The sequence below is a fragment of the Brienomyrus brachyistius genome, chromosome 14 (genome assembly GCF_023856365.1).
Source record: "Brienomyrus brachyistius isolate T26 chromosome 14, BBRACH_0.4, whole genome shotgun sequence".
In the NCBI taxonomy this organism is placed as follows: Eukaryota; Metazoa; Chordata; class Actinopteri; order Osteoglossiformes; family Mormyridae; genus Brienomyrus; species Brienomyrus brachyistius.
The window spans coordinates 8772501-8796757 of record NC_064546.1 but is presented as its reverse complement, the minus strand read 5'-3'; the positions used below and the strand labels follow the sequence as shown (position 1 = coordinate 8796757).

At 43.0% G+C, this 24257-nt stretch overlaps 1 protein-coding gene and 1 long non-coding RNA gene across 12 annotated transcripts in view; one reads left to right on the top strand and one right to left on the bottom strand.

Annotated features, from left to right (window-relative positions):
- Positions 1 to 251: 251 nt before the first annotated feature.
- Positions 252 to 23725, bottom strand: LOC125707685 (uncharacterized). Of its 11 annotated transcripts, none has more exons than XR_007382321.1 (7): positions 23002 to 23725; positions 22093 to 22209; positions 20534 to 20777; positions 20174 to 20274; positions 19704 to 19780; positions 2159 to 14622; positions 252 to 1396 (listed from the first exon to the last, which is right to left on the bottom strand). It is a non-coding gene; the product is annotated as an uncharacterized LOC125707685 (long non-coding RNA). The 11 variants fall into 11 exon arrangements; XR_007382330.1 differs by having other exon boundaries at positions 252 to 5659; positions 12442 to 14622; positions 23002 to 23720; XR_007382331.1 differs by having other exon boundaries at positions 252 to 5659; positions 12446 to 14622; positions 23002 to 23720.
- Positions 23726 to 23791: 66 nt separating this feature from the next.
- Positions 23792 to 24257, top strand: part of rtraf (RNA transcription, translation and transport factor) — a 7869-nt gene continuing 7403 nt past the window's right edge. Inside the window, exon 1 of the mRNA XM_048974959.1 lies at positions 23792 to 23969. Coding sequence (XP_048830916.1) covers positions 23909 to 23969 — 61 coding nt within the window. The 5' untranslated portion in view covers positions 23792 to 23908. The remainder of the gene's footprint in view (positions 23970 to 24257) is intronic.

Genomic DNA, 24257 nt, shown 5'->3' with positions numbered 1-24257 from the left:
GGAAATGGCTAATCAAGTAGTTTATCAGCTAATGTTACTCCAACTCAGTTTCCATCCACAGACATGTACCCTACCCCTCACTTTCTCTACCTCTACTAATGCTGCATGAAAGGTGAGGTAAAACACTTATGGGTAGCATGTTTTTGTTTTGAGATTCTTTATATTGAGGGATGAAGATGTGAAGAGAGTGTAAGGTGTGACCAAAAAGCTATCTGTGGAGAAACTACCCCAAAAACATTTGGAACAACCAATTTAATTTGACATTTTACTTGAAAAGATTTGGTCAGGATTTATCCCTATCATGTCCATTATGTACCTGTTTGGCCAGCAGATGTCGCACCCTGCCACCAGAAGAAAGGAAGCCAGCCACATTATGTACCCTGGCTAGTGACTTTTTTCCCTGCTAGAGGTGCATAGTGACAAAGGTCATTGGAGACTCTAATCTATCTCAGACAGGCAGGGGTGATGTTACCAGCACTCTCCCCAACTTCAGAAGCTGAACATACTCAAGCAGACAAAAGCATCTTCCAAGAACAGCACCTCTCCCCCTGAGAGAGCCATACCCATTATATCCAACAAACCCTGCCTGCTTCAGTTTCAAGGAGCAAGATATATATTAGTACTTAGAGTAGAAAGAACATTCATCCATCCATCCATTTTCCAAACCAGTTATCCTTCTGGGTCCGGAACCTATCCTGGAAGCTACGGGCACGAGGCAGGGAACAACCCAGGACGGGGGGCCAGCCCATCACGTAAAAGAAGATTCAGTTATGAAATAAAGTCCCCTTCAGGTTTTGAAATCAGTGGCATTGTCATTCCTTTCATGTGTCCTGTCGTGACAGGATATTAAACGTATTTTGCTTCTAGGATGCTATGGTCAAAAAGAAGTGTTTAAAATATCTGATAATAATTATTAAACTAAGAAAATAGGAATAGGACAGGATCAGAATTGGTAGGTCAGGCTTAAAAAAAAACAGCAATCAGGATCAGCCAAGGAAAATGCTATCAGTGTGTCCTTGGGTTTCTGTATTATTCACAATTGTTTATATTGTGATAGAGCAACCATGAAAAGTTGACTTCAGCAGGGCTAAAAGAATTATACAAAATCAGAATCATTATTTTACTACAAAGACATCAGAAGTTTGAGTAGGAATGTAAAGTTTGCTATTACAGCACCCCTTCAGTCGGCAAATCACTCCAGATCTTTTAAAGTTGATCACAATAAGATCATAATTACATCTGCAAAGTTCTACATTCTTACATTAATGCAGTCATTAGTAGTGTTGCCTCACATCCCTGGAACAAGTGTTTGAGTCTCTGCCATGGCTCCATTTGTGCGGAGTTCGCATGTTCTCCTGTTTTTGTTCTTCCTTTGACCCAAATTAGGAGTCAGGAGCTGCTGGTGTTGAATTCCAAAGTCAGTTTTTCATTGCATCCACATGGATTACATCCCAAAGTTGACACCCTTCTAGAGTGCAGCTCATATTGAATATGCCCACAGTGACAGTGAGGCATACTGATTTTATACGCTTTTCATGACTCTAATCAAGATCCTCACAGGGAATATCTCAAGCATCATCTTTCTGGATCAATTGCAGTCATTGTACTTCCTTTCTTGGGCTGAGGTATTCTGCCCCTAAGTGTCTTTACTATTATTCCATGTCTTTTGGGGTCCAATTACTTCTCCGCCCCTATATGATAAAGCTTGGGCTCACCACCTGTAGGGGGGGCCAAAGGGGTCGGGTGCAGTGTGAGTTGGGCAGTGGCCGAAGGCGAGGATCTTTGGCGGTCCGAAACTCAGCTGCAGAAGCTAGCTCTAGGGACATGTATGTCACCTTTCTGTTGGGGAAGGAGCCTGAGCTTGTGCGTGAGGTTATGAGGTTCCAACTAGATATAGTCGGGCTCACCTCGACACATGACAATGGGCTCTGAAACCTGTCTCCTTAAGGGGGGTTGGACCATCTTCCACTCTGTAGTTGCTCACAGGGAGAGGCGCTGAGCAGGGGTGGGCATACATATTGCCCCCTGGCTGGGTGCCTATACATTGGGGTTTTACCACGGTGGACGACAGGGTAGCCTCCCTTCGCTCACCTTCGGGTTGGGGGACTGGTCCTGACTGTTTGCGCTTATGCGCCAAACGGCAGTTCAGAATACCCACCCTTTTTGGAGTCCTTGGAAAGGGTGTTGGAGACCACTCCTCCTGGGGACTCTCTTGTTCTGCTGGGGGACTTCAATGTTCTCACGTGGACAATGACAGTGAGACCTGGAGGGGGATGATTGGGAGGACATACGGAGGATGTTCAAACATACGGATGTCCATATGTGCACCTGGCATCAGGACACCCTCGGGCACAGTACAATGATCGACTTTGTGGTTATGTCATCAGACTTGCGGCTGCATGTATTGGACACTCGAGTGAGGAGAGGGGCGGAGCTGTCAACCGATCACCACCTGGTGGTGGGTTGGCTCCGCTGGTGGGGGAGGAAGATGGTCAGACCTGGCAGGCCCAAGCGTATAGTGCGGGTCTGTTAGGAACGTTTGGCAGAACCAACCGGTGGTCGGTGCCTGTCGCTGCGGCAATCCCTGAACCCGCTGGTGAACATCAGCGGTGATGGATGCTGTCAAGCTGAAGATGGAGTCCTATCGGGCCTTTTTAGCCAGTGGGCTAGGCAGTTGATGAGTACCGGCGGGTCAAGTGGAATGCGGCTTCGATGGTCGCTGAGGCACAATCTTGGGTACGGGGGAGTTTGGTGAGGTAATAGAGAACGACTTCCAGGCGGCTTCGAGGAGATTCTGGTCCACCATCCGGTGGCTCAGGGCAGGAAAGTGGGGCAGCATCAACACTGTTTATGTTGGGGATGGGGCGCTGCTGACCTCAACTCAGGACATTGTGGATCGGTGAAAGGAATACTTTGAACGCCTCCTCAATCCCACCGACACACCTTCCAATGAGGAAGCAGAGTCTGGGGACTTGGGGCTGAACTCACTTATCTCTGGGGTGGAAGTCGCTGAGGTGGTTAAAATTTAATTCAATTCAATTTTATTTATATAGTACTTTTAACAACAGTCATTGTCACAAAGCATTTTACATTTAACCTGCCAGAACCCTACCAAGCAAGCCTGAGGCGAGAGTGCCAAGGAAAAACTCCCTCTAGCAGGAAGAAACCTTGAGAGGAACCTAGACTCGGAAGGGTACCCCATCCTCCTCTGGGTGACCGGGGAGCATGAAACTGCATTTTTGTTGACATTCATTAATGTTCATATAGTTATAAAGTCCCAATTGGTTTCATGTTTTTATCTCCAGGAGTCCAGGTGCGGCTTCACATGGTGTAGAGTCAGCTCAGTATCAGCTCGGAAAAGAAGATGGGGAAGAGTTATTGCCCTACACCTAACCTAACCTCCGGCAGGACTAAAGTAACTATGACAGCCTGGCTAAAAGAGAGACCTGGAAGGAAGCACAGACATGAGGGTTTCCAGGGGTTTTGGCGTCAAGCCTACCTGCTGTCCACAGCTTAAGTGATCGGCGAGAGTGGCAGGACGACAGCACCAATCCCCCCCATTCACCTTTAATCTCAAATGACTTTGAGTCTCCAGATTTCCCATTCACTTTAGAAAAGGGGATTTAACTATTCAAAAGACTTGCTAAAGAGTTACGTCTTAAGCCTTGACTTAAAAGCAGAAATTGTGTCTGAGTTCTGAACACTAATAGGAAGTTAATTCCATAGCTGTGATGCTTTATGAGCAAATGCTCTTCCCCCAAAAGTAACATTCTCTATTCTGAGTATGGATAGAAGACCTTGTGATCTAAGTGTACAATTCAGAATGTAGTTGCAAATGAGGTCACTCACATACTGCAGTGCAAGACCATTTACAGCTTTATAGGTTAAGAGCAGTGTTTTGTAGTCAACACGAAATCTAACTGGCAGCCAGTGCAGTGAAGATAAAATTGGGGTAGTATGATCATATTTTTTAGTTTTGGTGAGGACTCTGGCTGCTGCATTCTGGACTAGCTGGAGTTTATTTAATGACCTATTTGGACAGCTGGAGAAAACGTTCCTCGGTGGCCGGGCCCTGGGGGTGGATGAGATTCGCCCGGAGTTCCTCAAGGCTCTGGATGTTGCAGGGCTGTTGGCTTGCATCTGTAGCATCGCATGGACATCGGGGGCGGTGCCTCTGGATTGGCAGACCGGGGTGGTGGTCCCTATCTTCAAGAAAGGGGACCGGAGGGTGTGTTCCAACTATAGCGGGATCACACTACTCAGCCTCCCCGGTCTATTTTCACCCTGGCCGTGGAACACTGGATCGGCTCTATACTCTCAGCAGGGTCCTGGAGGGTGTGTGGGAGTTTGCCCAACCAGTCTACATGTGTTTTGTGGACTTGGAGAAGGCATTTGAGTCCTGTGGGAAGTGCTCTGGGAGTACGGGGTGCCGGGCTACCTTATAAGGGCTGTTCCGTCCCTGTACAACCGGTGTCAGAGCTTGGTCTGCATTGTCGGCAGTATGTCGGACTTGTTTCCGGTGAGGGTTGTGCTCTGCCAGGGCTGCCCTTTGTCACCAATTCTGTTCATAACTTTTATGGACAGAATTTCTAGGTGCAACCAGGGCGTTGAGGTTGTCTGGTTTGGTGACCTCAGGATTAGGTCTCTGCTTTTCGCAGATGATGTGGTTCTGTTGGCCTCACCAGACCGTTCTCACTGGAGCAGTTTGCAGCCGAGTGTGAAGCAACTGGGATGAAAATCAGCACCTCCAAATCCGAGACCATGGTCCTCAGCTGGGAAAGGGTGGAGTGCTCTCTCCAGGTCGGGGAGGAGGTCCTTCCCGGGGGGGAAGGATGGAGCGGGAGATCGATAGGCGAATTGGTGCGGCGTCAGCAGTAATGCGGGCGCTGCATCGATCTGTCATGGTGAAGAAAGAGCTGAGCCAAAAGGCAAAGCTCTCGATTTACCAGTCAATCTACGTTCCTATGATGAGCTGTGGGTAGTGGTGACTAAAAGAACGAGGTCATGAATACAAGCGGCGAAAATGGGTTTCCTCTAGAGCCCTGCATTGGGACTGGAATCCCGCTAGTCCCAAAAGAAATCTCGTGGGAGCGGGTGGTTTTAAGGTTGCCTCGGGCGGGAGCGGGTGGCTAAAAATAGACAGCGGGTCCCAAGATTTTTGGCAGGATGGAGAATATAACTGATGTCATTTATTTTGTGTCATATATTCATGTTTGTTCTGAGCCATTGTATTAAGTTGTGATGTTCAGCTAGTTTGAATGTATTTCTTTGAAATGGGGTTCAGGGTTCTCTTCTGTTTTTAAGATGATCTTGTTTGTTTATAATAATGTGATATTTAAACATTTGTTGTACAGATTTGGACTATTCAAAGATTTTTGTTGAAATCGTTTTATTTATTCAGTTCTTGTTCTATTGGAATAAAAATGTAATGCATATAAATTTATTTAATCACACAGTATATCCGTTAATGGATCTGCGGGTGCGGGCGGGATTGGACAGAAATATTGGGGGAGCAAGCGGGAGTGACAGAGACAGACCGCGGGAGCAGGATTAAAAAACAGTCCCGCGCAGGGCTCTAGTTTCCTCCGCAGGGTGGCTGAGCTCTCCCGTAGAGATAGGACGAGCAGCTCGGTTATTCAGGAGTACAGCCGCTGCTCTTCTGCAAGTGCATAATATGGCATTATTATGTGAATATCATGACACTATTCAAACTGCAACTTACAACTTGTTCAAAACTCAATCCTTATTACTACTTAACATATGTAGCCTACTTAGCCAATTTTAACTATCTAATGAGAGAAATTACTTTTTTTCAATTCAGAAAGAGCAATAAACTCAGGTGTGTATCTTAAGTTATATTCTTTATACACCAATATGCACTCGCTATAAACACATGGGCATTGCACAGACAGATATAAACACATATGAATTGCCTGTTCTACTTTTAAAGTAGAAAGAGACATTTTCTCTGAGGCTAACGTGCTAACAAGAACAGGACCACAGGTGCCGAGAATAGCACACAGTGATTTTAAAGTGGAGAGTAGTGATGTCAGCCAGGGATGACTTGTTTTTAATTGACTGGTCCGGGACAGTTATGCATAGGTCCATTTATGAGCGACTCTAACTTGCCTGACACAGGATCCTACTTAAATGATAAACATTATTATTTTATTTTACTAAAAAAAATTAAAGCAATAAATAGCCTACTCAAATTGCCAGTATTTGAGACCCTGCAGGCCACCAACTGAATAGCCAGGTGTTAAAGCATTGCAAGACATGGTTTTATTTCCTGTTAGGTGAATTCGCCAAAAATGCCTATGCGTGAACACAAAATTTTCACCTCACTTGACCTCAGCCATGTCTAAAGAAACAAGAAAAATGAGAATCTTCATGCTAACCCAAACCCATCATAAGCTTGCAGATCCTAAGGGTATGGCCCCTACAACCTCTGCCAAATTTGGTGTCAGCATTCCAAAGCATTGCCTATGTTCAGCCTTAATTCCTTCACTATCAACTTCCCTGAAGCATTACAGATAAAAAAAAAACATCTCATAACTTACATGTAGATTGGTCTGAAGATCCACTGGCCCAAACATGGTAATCACTGGACATTCCCAGTTCTGTCATTAACGTCTGACATCTCTATGTTCCTGAGCGTGTCTACCCTCAGTAAATCCCTCGTTTACCGGAATCCTTGAGTCTTTCTCCTGGTTCCCTGGTCCCCCGTGGTCTCACAAGAAAAAATTAGTTCAGGTAATTTAAATGTCTTCTCCCATGTGTACGGAAGTAAAATAAATGTTCACAATTCCTCTGGTATAACCATGAGAGCATGTATGCAGGGGTAGCTAGACGTGTATATTTATCCATATTTATGTAATGGTTCAAGTGTGAAGGGTAAAATAGGTGATACTCTGTGAAAACATGGTTATAAGAGTGGCACACAAAACACTAAGATTGTCTAAGGACACAACAAATATAACCTAGATGGATTTTGAGACAAGCAATAATAAGTAAGCACATATACAGGGTGTACACTAGCCAAACTTAAAAGAGAGCTTTTTTTAGGGTGTTGGGTGAGTCTGTGGTTTGAAAGGCAGGATGGACAGGAAGGGAGTTGCGTACCAAGTTGAGGTATCCCTATCCTTGAGGTCTATTCTGCTGTCTGTAGGTCCCTAAATCTCTAAGCAATAAAAGTTGGAATGCTGGCCTCCCTTGTTATGTGTGTGTGTATGTGTGTGTGTGTGTGTGTGTGGGGTCACTAACCCCCTTTTGTGCCTAGGCCAACGAGTTCCTCTCAGCAGGCTGAGCCTTATCTCAGCCCTGGCTTATGCATGTGTGTGATCCTACACCAGTTTCCAATGACAGGTTGGAGTCTGTAATGCCAAATTTCAGCACTGCCATAGCTTTAGGTGCTTTCTCGGATGCTGCTCTTTGCTTGTGGTCTGCCTTCATTGCCAGGTCACACAGTTGTTGACTCGGGAATAAGCCACGAGCCCAAGGTAGTGATTTATGGTTGGGTGGAGATTCTTAAGGAAGAGAGCCTTGAAGTTCACATCTTCTTTCATGTCTGGCTCATTTTTGGAAAATACGGTTAAGCACATTCAAAGTACGCTCTACAAAGGTGACTGTAGTAGGTTTGGGGTGCTTCTTTGTTTGCCCTGTTTGATATCTAGTGCAACAGCAATACTTTGTACCAACTGAGGATCAATAAACTCTCAAGTCAGCGCTTCATGCAGCAGCTTGGAGTCGGCCTTGATTTGGCTGGGCTGTTGATCCAGGAAGCTGCGGACCTCCAAGCTAGATGTGATCCTGATGAGGTAGACCCTGTCCTTATTATTCACGTTGTCCAGTCTTTGGAGATGGAAGTCAATGTCTTGGAGGTAAGCATGAATGTTGTGGCCCCCCCTGGGGTTAGGGGTAAATGTGTTGATATTCCGAGCTACTTTATCAAGCTCCTTATTGGTAACCCAATGCTGGTGTGGAGTTCGCTTCAGTAAGCCTTACATTTGCCGTGTCGTCTTCTTCTTCGAGAAACCTTCCAGGTGCTTGGTTCCTCAGGGTCCGGTGATGGGCAAGGAGATACCTCATCCTGATGAGAGGTCCCTTGGGTGAGGTCTGAATGCCTTGGGGGAGACAGCACTGTCGGAAAGGAAGTTGGAGACCTCGCTGAATCATAGGGTGCTCTGAATTCTGACTTCACGTTATACAATTGTTTTAGTTCTCATCCGGTCAATCTCTTCTGCGTCAGCCTGATGTTCCTTTCTGGCATCGCTGAGCTGTTGGATCATCACCTTTTTCCTGACTGCACCATAAAAGTTAGCCTTTTAGACATTTTTGTTGCAAGCACAGTTCACAGACCTGTCTTAAAATTTTACGTAAGTTCAGTGACAAACACCAAAAATTGCCATGTCAGAAGCACAGACCTCCTCTAGCCTTTAAGACAAGGGCGGCAAAGAAATAAATAAAATAAAAATTAGACACAAACTAGTTCAACTCAAGAAAGAAAATAGTATTAAGTTAAGAGTTTTTAAGTTTATAATTCATGTAGTACTGGAGACTCACTCAGACCATTAAATCATACAGATTACCATTAAAATCACAATTTAGTAATTTAAGCATCCAAAATGAGTACAAGGGGGCCAGGGTGACTTCTCATTTGTAATACTCCTTTTCTCTTAATGCTACACAATGCGGTTCCCACAGCAGGCCTTGAAGAATCATCCATCCAGGATGGGTTATTTGTCACTTAGGTGGACCACAGTCATCAATGATGAGATATATACCTATTTCTGTGATGCCCGACTCGTCCGCTCCTCGTGTGTACCACGCCCCCCTGATTACCCACATGTGCCTCCCTGATCGTCTCCAGCAGTGTCCTGTCCTGGTCTCCGAATAAACCCCTCGTTTGCCCTGATTTTCGGCTTCCAGCCTGTTTCTTGTCTGCCTGCCCGCACGATCGCCGTTCTGCTCGCCCCGATCGTGACAGAATGACGGACCTACAAAAGAAAAATAAACGGAGAAGACGGAGGATCCCAGAGGAGCCGATCCAACTAGGAGCTTGCTCACTCTCCAGACTTTGGCTCCCTTTGGAGGAGGAGGAGGAGGTACGCGTCCTGGCCCCAGTCCTGGGACCAATCCCTCGGGGTTCCTGCCCCGTGTCAATGTTCTGGCCATCAAGCGAGGAAGAGGATCCCTACCTCTTCCCTTACCCAGAGCCGGAGTCCATTCTTCCGCCATCCATTTTTTCGGACGTAGCGCCGCCTCCTGCCACCGCCTTGCGCCGGAGAAGACCGGCGATCGCCCTAGGGGCGTGCACCCTCGTCCCGGCGTCTCTCCTGGAAGAGAATCGGGAGGACATCCCGATCACCCCGAAGGGCCCCAGCTCTGCTAAGCTGCCTCCCCCAGCAGCTTCTCCAATCCGGAGAAAACACTGGGCCACAGAACAGCCTGGGCAGACGCCTCCGCGACTAGCGGTGACAGCCGGGCCTGAGGAGCTCTCTTCGTTCCTGCCACCAAAGCATTCCGCGCGGTCACCGCCGCAGCTACCTGCGCTGGAACGGCCGCCTCTGCCGGCGGACCCCGCGGCGGAGCAGCTGCCTCTGCCCGCGAATCCAACGCCCGTACAACCACCTTCCCTCACTGACGCGCCTGGAGACGCGCGCCTTGGAGGGGGGGCTCCCACAGGCGAACGACCGACTCTGCCGGCGGAGCCCGCGCTGGAGCAACTGCTCCTGTCTGCTGACCCAGCGCCCGAGCAACCGCTCCCGCGTCCGCTGCCTTGTCCTTTCATTCTGCCCTTTTCTGCTCCTTGTCCCCCGATGTTCCCTCCTTGCACTCCCAGTCCTTTTGTTCCGCCCGTCCCTTCCATTCCGCCCTTCCTGATCTGTCTTTCTGCCTTCCCTATCCTCTGTCAGGTCTTGTCCTACGTCTTGTCCTTAGCTCTGTTTTATACTTCGGTCTTGTTTCCTGTCCAGCGTTGATTCTTTTGTTCTTCTGTTCCAGGTCCAGGTTTTCCCTCGTCCCGTCCTTCGCCCCTTCCTAGGCACGCCCGGTGAAGCGCGCCTTTGGGGGGGGTTCTGTGATGCCCGACTCATCCACTCCTCGTGTGCCACGCCCCCCTGATTACCCACATGTGCCTCCCTGATCATCTCCAGCAGTGTCCTGTCCTGCCCTGGTCTCCGAATAAACCCCTTGTTTGCCCTGATTTTCGGCTTCCAGCCTGTTTCTTGCCTGCCTGCTCGCACGATCGCCGTTCTGCTCGCCCCGATCGTGACAATTTCATTAAATGATTTAAAAAATAATAATACTTGAATATCTTAATGGAACAGTATAGCAACATCTACTCTACTGGCAAGAAACATTCAGCATACAACACAATGTTTTAAGCAGCACCACATGCTTTAATCACAGGACTTGTTCACCAAAGGTTCACCAGTCTTTAGTCCTGACAAACTGCACCTACATTTTTCAAGAGACGTTTCAAAGAAATGGTCATATTTAAAATGCTGTTGCCTTCAGAAATTCATCACACTCTGTCTGATATTACATTACAGTTCATAAAAAAGCCTGGGGTGAACCTAAAACAAAGAAAGATGACACTTCATGATTCTAATATACATATCACTAAATTTCAGAGTTACACATTTCACTACATACACAGTAAAAAAGAAAAAAAAGAAAAGGAAAAAAAAAAAAATCGCTGTATTTTTAAACCAGTAAATTACTGTATTCATGTATTTACTGCATTTTACTGTAAAATGCTAGGCATTGTGGGAAGTTTCGTTGCTTTCAACATATTTACAGCAGTGTTACCGGGAAATTCAGTGCATTATGGGATGTGAATTTCGCCACTTCTCCAAGAACTACTGCTGAAACACTGGACATTAAATGAAAAGGCAAGTTTTTCTATGCTGTTTTTGTTAATCGAGTGTGCTCACATTGAGGCCGTAATCATGTATAGCCCAGCTTGTTTATCTCTATAATACAAGTACAGATGCTCATCTACTTACAAACTTTTAACTTACGAACTTTCACACACATGAACGAAGAGGACTGCAAGTCCAAATTGTGTTCATTGGGCTCTTGTTTCTTGTCCGCAACATATTTTTTTCTGCGTGCCAATTCCAACTTGTACGGCATGGCGCTACTCCCACTTCGCAGCAGCGTAGCATGAGTACTCCCAGCATCCTAGTTCTTTGTATTTGCGTATACCCTTAAAATGTTGTTGAATAACGACTTACGAACATTTCAAGTTATGAACGGCCGTTCAGAATGCATCTTATTCGTAAGTAGAGGAGTGTCTGTGTTTAGAATTAATGTTAAGTTTTAGATTGTATTTCACACTGTCTTGTTTTCAGTTTGGTGCTGGCTTAGCCATACGCTGTCTCGTTTCATCGCCCCCCCCTGGCAGTGCGCCAGTATGCACCGCATATACTGCATACCCCATTTTTGCACCACTGGATATGTTGAGCCACTGCGAGGGATGGATTATGGGTTGCGTGGGCCCCTGGGCAAAACGTTCGCGAGGGCCCCCCCCACCACCCCCCACCACCACCACCACAACCACCACAATTCAAGGGCCCTTGGCAACCAAACGCCCTCCCTATAGGATCAGGGGTCCTTGTAGGCAGAGGATCAAAGAATGTAGGCCCTCTAAAATAGACAAACGAAAATACATTGTTGATAAGTGTTGCAAATTGTTTTGGGCTAGGGGCCCCACGGGCCCCCTGCACCCCAAGGGCCCCTGGGCAGCGGCCCCGCTGGCCCGGTCCGTAATCCGTCCCTGGCCACTGCCAATGTCTTGGTCAAAATGAAATAGGGAAGGAGTGCTTTTTATACTATGTTCCTATAAAGGAAACTTAAAAATCCTTTTTTCAGTGTCAAGCTTTCCGTGAACAGTATGACAAATCTCATAGCCGTATTGCATCTAAGCATATTTTACAGGATGTATGGGGTGGAAAGATCAAAGAAAATTCATTGCTGCAAAATTGTACTAACTCTTTAGCTCTCATTCTGTACTAAGAGTCATTTAGTGGCAATCCACTTGGATCTGGAAGGAAAAAAACACAAAGTACTTCCACATAATTGATCAAATGCAGCTAGTCTTACTTTACACACTTTGATCAGCATTTAGTGTTTGAGGGCACTAATTACAGATCTAAAAAAACATAGAGGACAATGGAATTGATTGTGGAGGGCATTTTCAAAGCCAGTGTGTGTGCAATTGCAAGTGACAATCTTGGCTCACACAGCATAGGAGGGTTTGTTGAAAATTTCGGCAAGAGCTCACATTTTTGTCGGTTTTGTGAAATTGACAGAGACACGTTTTTGCGTTCACCCCTGTCACTGGCTCCATTAAGAACAAGAGAGATGTATGGAATGCATTTACAAGATATACAGCCTGGACAAACAAAATGTGGGATAAAATTTAAATAAACTCACATACTTCCATGTTTGTCAGTCTGGTTTACCACCTTGCCTTGGCCATGACCTGTTTGAAGAAATAGCGTTTACTGATCTAGCATTGTTTTTGAGTCATCTTGTGAGTGAAGTGAAACATTTCACTTATTCAGATTTGAATCAACGGATTAATCAATTTCACTATCTTGGAAACGACAGCAATGACACACCCTCTGAGGCAGTTACAGGTAGTGGAAAGCTAGGAGAGAATGCTGCACAGAACTGGTGCTTTTTGAGGCTATTGCCCTTGCTTATTGGTGACAAGATCGATTCTCCTGTTGATAATGAGGTCTGGCAGCTAATCTTACAGCTTAGACAGATTGTTGAAATTGTCTGTGCTCCAGAAATTTCTAGTGATCAAATAGCATTCTTGCAGGTACGTACTTATTGATTACTGTTTTTTTCAGAAAAGTTAACTTTCCTGGTTTTCCTGCACCACTTGGCTAGGCTAATAGAGTGATGGCTAAGCTAATAGAGGTTACCTACAGTGAGGGAAATAATTATTTGATCCCCTGCTGAATTCTTAAGTTGACCCATTAATAAAGAAATGTTCACTTTGGTCCACTGATACGTCTTTAGACTTCACGTTTTGAGAGCAAGCACTCTTATTTCAAGCAATGCTCAAGAAGACTGCAGAATTTTAAAAAATTGTGTGGAACGTTAGTAGAGTGGCACCAACTCTTACAAGCCTACTTGAGTGAAAGCAGCTGTTTTCCACCATTTATTGCAGTTTTAAAGGCAAGATATTTCCATGATAATTATTGTGAAAAGATTAAGCAGTCAGTCGCAAATTTCAATTTCCAACCTGAGAATACTGCTTCAGCAAGTGAAGTCACTCTCAAGGGCACAAATTACAAAAAGAATATGTATGTCATTATTGCCAAAGAGGATGAGTGTTATTTTTGGCAAAATCAAGTTTGTGCTTGTTAAGAACAATCTGGATATTTATTTCAGAACTGAAAACTATAATTCTGTTTGTCTTATTGATCAGGGCATTCACTGTGAGTTCTGTGCTGCATAGTCCACACTGGGTACATGTTAAGCAAGAAGACTTGGTAGAATACTATCCTTTTCCTGAATACAGAGTGTTTGACCTGTCACTAATAGTTCTCCATCATGCCATTTTCTCCTTGTAGATGTTCAAGTGAAGAGATTCTGGGAGCTATTACAGCTGTCTTACCAAATGTCCCCGCTGAAATTGTAAAGCAGATTATTATTTAACTAGTGTTAGTAAAAGGAGTGGAAAGTAAATTAGACCTTCCATTTGTAAATTAAAAGCACCTTGTAGATCATTTAAGACCCATTCAGTGCCGCAAGCTTCTATCTGCCTGGAAATCATAAGATAAGGTAAAGTTATAAAACCAACATAAGATTTTGTTCTGACTAAACATGTAGTTATCACATAAAAGGTAACAACATGAGTAAATCTGCTTTTTGAATTGCTAGTTCATTAACTTGCATGCCTGTGTAAATTGTATACAGTGCAACAGAAATAAGCTTCACTTTGGCAATAACAGTGTTCTTATTCTAAAATGCAGAAAAGAAAACTGACCAACAACAAGAGAATTTACCATCACCAGTACCTGGCTCTTCTAATAGCTGCAGGTCATTCCCATCAACAGGCAAAAATTAGACCCAAACATTCGAGGTTCCCTGAAAGAGGATGCCTGTGGATTTACAATCAGCAGTAGCTAATAAGAAAAGGCCACCAGCAGATTGCCAACATCTCATCCGTATTGTACTTGATGAAATGAGGAAATATGACCTAAATCCTACCAGGTCTCTGTGCCTAATTGTTGCACAGAAAATTGTGAGGCAATACCCTAAAAGTTTTGCTGATGTGCTGCAGGATGGGGAAACAAAGAGGTGGTTATTCCTCACTTCTTTGTCAAGACTTGAGTTGAACAGTTAAACAGAAATAACACACTGACACGTCACAGAAAAGGGAGAAGAAACACTTCTACTGACTCAGAAGGAAACACATTAGTGGCAAGAGGACAAAAGGATAACTATGGCTGTGTCAGGTGGCAGCCCACTGATCTTCCACTTGGCAAAAAGGAATGAAAGCCTGGAAGAAAAACATACAGAGATGACAACTCTGTACTTACATGATGGAGCATCAGGGGCAGAGAAGAGAGTGGTGGCTAGGCTAATAGAGGTTACCTACAGTGAGGGAAATAATTATTTGATTATTAACAAAACAAGCAAGAAAAACATGTAACAGTTACAAACCAATTTGTTATTTATCTAGGGAAATAAAGTATAAATAAGTACAGCTGTCTGATGTTTCTTGTAGTTGGTCACCAGGATTGCATACAGATTATCAGGAATTTTCATCCACTCCTCTTTGCAGACCTCCTTCAAATCTTTACGTTTTTAGGCTGTTACTTGGATAGATGAAGCTTGAGTTCCCTCCATAGGTTTTTTATGGGATTAAAGTTCGGAGACTGGCTAGGGCACCACATGACCTTAATGTGTTTCTTCTTGAATCACTCTTTTGTTACCTTAGCCATAAGCCTAGGATCATTGTCTTTCTGGAAGACCCACCCGCTGAAGGGGTGGCTGAAGGGAGGAGGTTCTCATCCAAGATTTTACAGTACCTGGCCCTGTCCATTTTTCCTTCGATGAGGTGCAGCCGTCCTGCACCCTTGGTAGAAAAACACCCCCAACGCATAATGCTTCCACCTCTGCATTTGACAGTAGGGATAGTGTTCCTGGGGTTATAGTCAGCATTCTTTTTCCTCCAAACAGGGAAAGTTGATGCAGCTAGTTAGTCCATTTTGTCGAAATTTCATTTCAGGAACTGAAAATCGTACTCAGTTGTTTGTATGGCCTCCACGTGCTTGTATGCATGCTCCAGGGCATGCTCCTAATGAGACAACAGATGGTGTCCTGGGGATTCTACTCCCAGATATGGACCAGGGCATCACTGAGTTCCTGGACAAACTGAGGTACAACTTGCTGGCATTGGATGGACTGAATCATAATGTCCCAGAGGTGTCCTATTGGATTTAGGTTAGGCGAGCGTGGGGGCCAGTGCTTCATCCTCCAGGAACTGCCTACATACTCTGACCACATGAGGTCGTGCACCAGGAGGAACCCAGGACCCACTGCACCAGCACAGGGTCTGACAATGAGTCCAAAGATTTCATCTTGATACCTGATGGAAGTTAAGGCATCATAGTCTAGCCTGTAGAGGTCTGTGCATCCCTCCATGGATATGCCTCCCCAGACCATCACTGACCCACCACCAAACCGGTTATGCAGAACAATGTTACAGGCAGCATAACATTCTCCATGGCTTCTCCAGACCCTTTCATGGCTTTCACATGTGTTCAGGGTAAACCTGCTGTCATCTGGGAGACGCACAGGGCGCCAGTGGCAGACCTGCCAATTCTGGTATTCTATGGCAAAAGCCAATCCAGCTCCACCACGCCAGGCAGTGAGCACATGGTGCAATAGAGGACGTTGGGCCCTCAATAAGAACATAAGAACTATACAAACGAGAGGAGGACATTCGGCCCATCAAGCTCGCTTGGGGAGAACTAAACTAATAGCTCAGAGTCGTTAAAATCTTATCTAGCTCTGATTTAAAGGAACCCAAGGATTCAGCTTGCACTACATTATCAGGAAGGCTATTCCATACTCTGACTACACGCTGTGTAAAGAAGTGCTTCCTTAAATCCAGCTTGAAATGTTCTCCCGCTAATTTCCACCTATGGCCATGAGTTCGTGTATTTAAACTAATGCTGAAGTAACTATTTGGTTGAACAGCATCCAAACCTGTTAGAATCGTATATACCTGGATCATGTCCCCCCTCAGTCTCCTTTGCTTGAGACTGAAAAGATTTAGCTCAAGTAACCGTTCCTCGTATGACAAATGTTTCTGATTGTTTGTTCGGCTACATTCAAGGAGCGGTTTAGGCTAGTGCGTAAGAATAGTTATAAACGATAATTTGTCTCACTCAAATTACAGAATAAGTAAACAAAAAATATAAAATGGCTGAAACGGCATCATTAACGTCATCTAACGTCAGAAAAGGTGTCATGACTGAAGTATTCCCAAAGTTTGGAACACCCCATGCAAGCCTTTTTGCCGCGTGTTTCTCCAGAGGCTCCGGGAGCTCTGCTGGTAGATGCAGCCATGTTGCCTCGTGCGCGAGGGGCAGCAGGGCGGGCAGCAAATTTCCTTTTTGCAGGGTGGTAGGATATGTCTCATTAATATTTATGAGAGTAATGCTACGATTAGCCAGTGCATGCCATCCAAAATAGTGCATCGCTTCTAGCATCGGCGATATTAGTCAAAACTATATTGGCCTTACAAAATAGTGTGGCACTGCTGGCACCGGGGATATTAGAAAAAACTTTATCGTAATTCAGTCTATAACTGATACAGTTTTAACGGTGCCAGCAGTGAAACAACTAGCCAGCTTATTAGCGGAAAAACTTTGTATTGTAAATGAAAACCATGCCGCAGGTCCAATAAATAAAATATTGTAGCTCTAGAGTGGCGAAGAGATCATCAGGTGGACAGTAAAGTTCAGTTATTACAACCCCTGGCAAAAAGTATGGAATCACCCCTCTCATGAGATGGTCATTCAAATGTTTAAGTCTGTAGAAAAAAAACAAGCGCATACATGCCACAAAACTATTTTCACTCAACAATCCAAACTTCTGGCTGTATAAAACACTTTTTTAAAAAAACAAAGAAAGATAACTATAGTCAATGACAACTGTTCTAAAGATCAAACAGAGGAAAAAAATATGGAATCACACAAATCTGAGGAAAATTATATGGAATCACCAAATAAAACCACTTCTAGTACCTTGTTGCACCACCTCTGGCTTTTATAACAGCTTGAATTCTCTGAGGCATGGATTTAACTGACAAACAGTATACTTCATCAATCTGTCTCCAGCTTTGTCTTATTGCAGTTGCCAGATCAGCTTTGCAGGTTGGAGCCTTGTCGTTTTCTTTAATTTCCACCACAGATTTTCAGTTGGATTAAGGTCCGGACTATTTGCAGGCCATGCCATTGACATTATATGTCTTTCCTGTAGGAATGTTTTCACAGATTTTGTCCTATGGCACGATGCATTATCATCCTGAAAAATTATGCTACCATCACCAAACATTCTTTCAATTGATGGAATAAGAAAAGTGTCCAAAATCTCAACATAAACTTGTGCATTTATAGAAGATGTAATGACTGTCATGTCTCCCATACCTTTACCTGACATACAACCCCATATCATTAATGATTATGGAAATTTGCATGTTTTCTTCAGGCAGTTGTCTTTATAAATTTCATTGGAACGGCACCAAACAAAATTTCCAGCATCATCACCCTGCCCAATGCAGATTCGGGATTCATCACTGAATATAACTCTCATCCAGTCATCCGCAGTCCAAGATTGTCTTTCTTTAGCCCATTGAAACCTTGTTTTTTTCTGTTTAGATGTTAATGATGGTTTTCGTTTCGCTTTTCTGTATGTAAATCCCATTTCTTTTAGGCGATTTCTTACTGTCCGGTCACAGACATGGACTCCACTTTCTGCCCATTTGTTCTTCATTTGTTTTGTTGTGCATTTTCTGTTTTCAAGGCATATTGCTTTAAGTTTTCTGTCTTGGCGCTTTGATGTCTTTCTTGGTCTACCAGTACACTTCCCTTTTACAACCTTTCCATTTGATTTGTACTTGGTCCAGATTTTAGACATAGCTGACTGGGAACAACCAACATCTTTTGCAACATTCCGTGAAGATATACCTTCTTCAAGAAGTTTGATAATCCTCTCCTTTGTTTCAACTGACATCTCTCGTGTTGGAGCCATGAGTTATGTCAATTATCTTGGTTCGACACATCACTAATGTGTGCAAGCACTCTTTTTTAACTGCAGACTAATTAGCAGTTGTAATCAGATACAGGTGTTTGTTTTAGAAATGCAAAGTGCATGGTGATTCCATATAATTTTCCTGATTTGTGTGAGTCCATATTTTTTTCCTCTGTTTGATCTTTAAAACAGCTGTCATTGACTATCTTTCTTTGTCATTGGTTATCTTTCTTTGTTTTTTTTTTTTTTTTAAGTGTTTTATACAGCCAGAAGTTTGGATTGTTGAGTGAAAATAGTTTTGTGGCATGTATGTAATTGATTTTGTTTTTCTACACAATTAAACATTTGAATGAACATCTTCTGAGAGGGGTGATTCCATACTTTTTGCCAGGGGTTGTAGCAGACTGTTTTATTGCACGAATTTTAAAAGGATAGCGTTAACGTGTTCCCAAGGGGATAAAGTATTGTCCCTTACAATAGATCCCATCGCACAGTTTTTGTCCTGGGATTAATTCCAGAGGAAGTCTGGAGCTCTGCAGTTACTGAGTCAACAGAGTTTTGGCAATTTTTACACACTATGCATCTCAGCATTCGGCAGCCCCACTCTGTTTCTTCATATGGTCTGCCACTTCTGTTGCTCCTAAACGCAATCACTTTGCAAAACAAACATTTACAGATGACCATGAAATCTAATAGGGAAGAAATTTTACAAATTGACTTATTGCAAAGGTGGCATCCTATGAAAGTACCACACCTAAATTCACTAAGGCATTCAGAATAACCCATTCTTTGAAGAATGTTTAACTTGACTGCATTGCTAGGTGCTTGATTTTATGCACCTGTGCCAATGGCTCTGAATGAAACACCTGAATTCCATGATTAAGAGGTGCATCCGAATACTTATGACCATATAGTGCATCAATAAACAGCAATGTATAGTAATAATGTAATAATATTCCTAGATAGGTACAGCATTAGCGGTGATTGAAGCCTCACTTAAGTTTAAAAAAAAAAAAAAACACTAGTTGAAAAATAACGTGCATGCAGAGGTTAAATCCACAAAAAACAATGCACCTGACAGAGCCCAGTGACAGAGCCATAGACATCCTTTCTGATTTCTACCTACACATGCGTAATACTACAGCACACGTTCCTAATAATTAATAAACTGAAGGGCGCATTGTCCTTATTGGACTGTCATGCTGTCAAACACTCTTTTACATATGCTACAGGTTTAGTTCAAGTCTTGTCAACTACCTAGTTACATTTATTATTATTGATTACGCAAAGGGCATTTAAACATGGCATTTAAAAAGTAACATGCTGACAAATCTTATGTAGTTGTACGTAACATAAACATGATATCCATAGTCTGATGTGAAGACCATGGATTTTGCTGTATTTTGACAAACCTGTACCAGCTGTATGTCTGCAATGGTGTTGCTCTTCAAGTGCATCGTGGTGTACCTCCTATTCATCACAGAATGTCCTGCAATTCAACCAATGATTTACAAAACATTTCGAAATTGACCAGAATTATTTATAATAAGGAAACATATTAACTGCACATGCAGGTATTGAGCAATGCATACATGTTTAAACAGAAATAAAATCTGAAACAAAAATGTGCACCTGATGTGTCTGAGCGCATATCACCACGACCAATGACACTCTTCTCCTGGCTCAGAAAATTAAGCATCTTTTCTTGTTTCCTATTTAGCTTACGGATGACAGCAGGTTCGATGTATGTCCTAGCATGCCTTCTAAAAGCACCATATGTATGTGTTTTCAGATGCAACGCCCGAAACACCTTTAAGAGTATTATAAGTTACCATGTCTAGCTTTGACTAACACATTTTGATCCAAAGTATGGATACAATACCTTTTGCATCTTCAAAAAGGAAGCTCCACAGAAATAAATGGCAGCAGACAGCTGAATTTGGTGCTGCCAATGACAGGCTGACTCCTCCACTGTCTAAAGAACTGACAATGAAGGCATTGTTGGTCAACGGCTAAGAAGGTCCCTTTTCTGTGTGGTTTGATATTACAAACCCTGTTGCACACAGGGCAAGTGTCGAACAGGCCGAGGAGGCATTGTTCAAAAACTATGAACTTAACATCCCCATATGATGACCTTCATGCGCCACTACAACAATAAAAAAGAAATAACCAAATTGTGTTCAACAGTTAAATTCATTCACATAACCTGAAAAAGTCACAGATTGGTGAAAACACTACTTACGAAAGCTGTGCTGTCTCTGTCACATTTGTAACAGACTGTGAAGGATGACAGGTCAAATCTTGTGGGTCAGTGCATGCAGTGGAAACATCCTCCACATCTTCCTCCTGCAATTCAAGACGGGGTCTTTTTGCTTGTCTTAAAGCCTTCAGTGGTGTTGAAGTAAGTGGCAGTTTTGTGCTCCACAACATAGAAGTAGTTGTAGTGCCTACCACCACACTTTGATATGACACCGTCACCTGTATGCCTGCCAATAAAAAAAAAAAAAAAAACTTTATATAACTGAGTATGTAGTGCTGTTTTGAATATAACTGCCTAAAAATTATATAATGTACCTGTTCAGATAAAATCGACATGACAGTAATATTGAAATGAAAACTGCAACTTCTGCACACGAATCAACCCATTCACACATGGGTCATTAATGCCATGTCAAATCATCACACTTTTAGACCTCATTGGCACCGATTTTAACAAAACTTGGCATGCTGATTTGGTCACATGAGTAACTCATGAAACAAATTGGGCATGTCTGGGATCAATATTGAGGGAGATTTAAGTGAACAAAATTTAAATTTTTTTGGGGCTATGATTTTGACTGGCTATATTTACCTTAATGAAAGCTGCACAGAAGTGGTCCTTATATTGCTTTAAAGCTATTGTCCAGCTCTATAGATTGAACAAATAATATGCCATCCCTATATGAATAATTACAATGTAATAACCGATTAAAATATAAAAAATTTAATAAATAAAATATTGAAATAAATTGAAACAAATAATTGAAAATAAAAAACCCTATATTTCAAAATTGATCAATTTTTTATTAAAGCTTAGATCATAATGTTATGAACATCTCCAGAAAACTTGGTCTTTGGTTTTTAAGGTGTTGCTGAGATATCTTGACCTAAAGGTAGCGTCACACGGTTTCATATCACTAATGGGCCTTTTTTATGGCAGCCAAACTGACATGAAATAGTATAACAAGCACAGGTGTAAGTCATAAAATTGTTACAGATATGCTGCAATAAAATTTAATGAAAGCTTCATTAATGTCATTGCAGACACCTGTACTTGACATACTATTGACTAGTAAATATGGCTAATAAATGCCCTGCATTCATCAGAGGTGAGTAAGATATGCAAATCGGTCCAGTGCAAGTGCACACTTAGGGAATCACTCGACTTTGCAAGCATCACAAGGAATGACCCATATGCCATCTTCTGCATGTAGATATACCCATTCATACTTAGTGATAACAATGCATACCAGCCTCTCTTACAGAGAGAAAATAATTAGGTTAATAGGTCGATCAGAGACAATAGACATGTTAATGATTTGAAGGAAGGGGAAAATGAAACCCCACACAAGATTTCAATAATTTGGTTTTAGCCAATTTCTGTGTGCATCCGCAATGATGAAACCTGATGACCAATAGAGCTGGAAACAGTTTTAAAAGGACATCCATTGCGTAGCAACTCACTGTGATAAACAAGCTCACAGTTACACAAACAACACAATTAATACGTCCTTCTAATGCAGTACATTACAGTAACATTACCTTTGCTGCGGAAGTGAGGTCTCAAAGTCTTCGAGGATAGTTGTTCCTTGGGATACTACATTAGGAGCATATGTTTGGCAGCCTACATCATTTGTAAGCGGGAGATGATATGATGTACTATGAAATGAAAGCATGCAAAGAGGTCATACTACAGTTCTGAGACAAAACAGATTTTAATAGATTTACTAAATTGCCCATGAAATGAATAGTTTGGATAAGCTAACATTAACTGGAAGAAGCAAGTTAGACATAGACTGGATATCTCTAATCTACTGAGCTGGTTACCCTTGTCTTATTGATTAAATATTAATGAGAAATTTACATTACAAAGACACTGACGACAATGCACCATATATTGTACATCTACCCATCCATTTTCCAAACCGCTTATCCTACTGGGTCGCGGGGAGTCCGGAGCCTATCCCGAAAGCTATGGGCACGAGGCAGGGAACAACCCAGGACGAGGGACCAGCCCATCACAACCGGAGTACCCGAAGGAAATCCCAGGACGACACGGGGAGAACATGCAAACTCCACACACATGTAACCCAGGCGGAGACTCAAACCCGGGTCCCAGAGGTGTGAGGCAACAGTGCTAACCACTGCACCACCAAGCCGCCCCCTATACTGTACATTTATATGACAAAACAGGCAACTTCTTTGAAAGGGACACAAACAGGAAAATTAAAGGATCCTCCGTGTAAATAACTTAGGTTATCATATGTCTTTGCTATGCTAGCTACTTGGAGTTTGCTAGTATCCAACTATACCTATAGTAGGTACTTGCTTTCAGTCTCCACAATAATACAAGTTAAAGTTGTTAGCTAAGTATGACACTTTCAGTTTAACATAATCTGGCTTCAGCCATCAAAAAGTGGATAAAACCACACAGCATGGATAGCTACTTACAGGTTGTGATGCCAATAAAGTTGGAACTGCCCCTCTCTTCAGTGTTAAGCGCTGGGCCAAGGCTGTTTTATACTGTCCAAGGTTTGAGAAACTGTCCGGAGTGAAATGTGCAGAGCAAACTAACCACGTAGCAACTTTATCCGGGATCCTGTTAAAGATGAATATTAACCATGCTTGTTGTCAGTTTGGCTTCTTGGGAAGGGTATGAAAAGGGCGACATCCCCGTCATAGCCTGTAACGGCACATTTCCGGATACAGTCTGCCATTTTCACTGTTGTCCTTTGTTTCGTTCTTAACAATACCCGCAGAACTGCACAACTGTGTTGTGTAGGTCCATTGGGTTTGAAAATCGGCTGGGTTACACACTTTGGGGACGTGTTTAAAATTTATGTAACAATCTAAAATTAGAATATATGAGCCGGTTGTTCCCCCATGTTTTACATATGCGGATTTAGTTTCACGTACCAAATTCTCCTTATTCAATTATGCCGAGATATAGTCAGATTTTCATTCTGTGTTTATAAGATATCAGCACCAAAGCATTGTTGTAGTAAAATTCGTAGAAAATTACAGCGCTAGCGGTGACTGGAGCTGTATTGCTGAAAAGTATACGTAGGGTAACACCGCCAAAAAAATGCGCCATAGACAATTGGAGCACACACAGTAAAGACCAGACAGTGCTGTTAAATGTTACTCGTTGTACGCAGGCGTAAAACGCAGATCTGCCTACACATGCGTACTATTATTGCGCATGCTCGTAATTGTATTAAATAGCAGGCCACATTGTCCCTATTGGATTGTCATGCTGTCCGTCAGACGTGCTATTACGTATGCTACGGGTTTAGTTCAAGTCTAGTCAGCTGTCTAGTTAGTCTTATTTGTTGCTTAATAAACATCGCATTTGGAAATGTTTCGAAGAAAACTTACAGCTTTGGACTACCACAATCCCTCTGGTTTTAACTGCAAAGGTAGTATAATTATAGCGTTGTGGGATAACCAGTTGTGAATGGTGACACGCTGATTGAAAAATGTCACTAAACTGAACAACAGGGAACAGTCTAAATCCAAAATGTCGGCGAACTGAATTTGCAATACATTGATAAGAAATAAAACCGGTTTTTATTTGTAACAACCTCTGTTGTACATTTCATAAGTACCATTAGCTGCAAACATAAGTGACGTTGCGTTTCACTAAGAATAGTGACTTGCATTTTAAATCGATCGATCGATCAAATATTTATCAGTGTGTCGCAGAA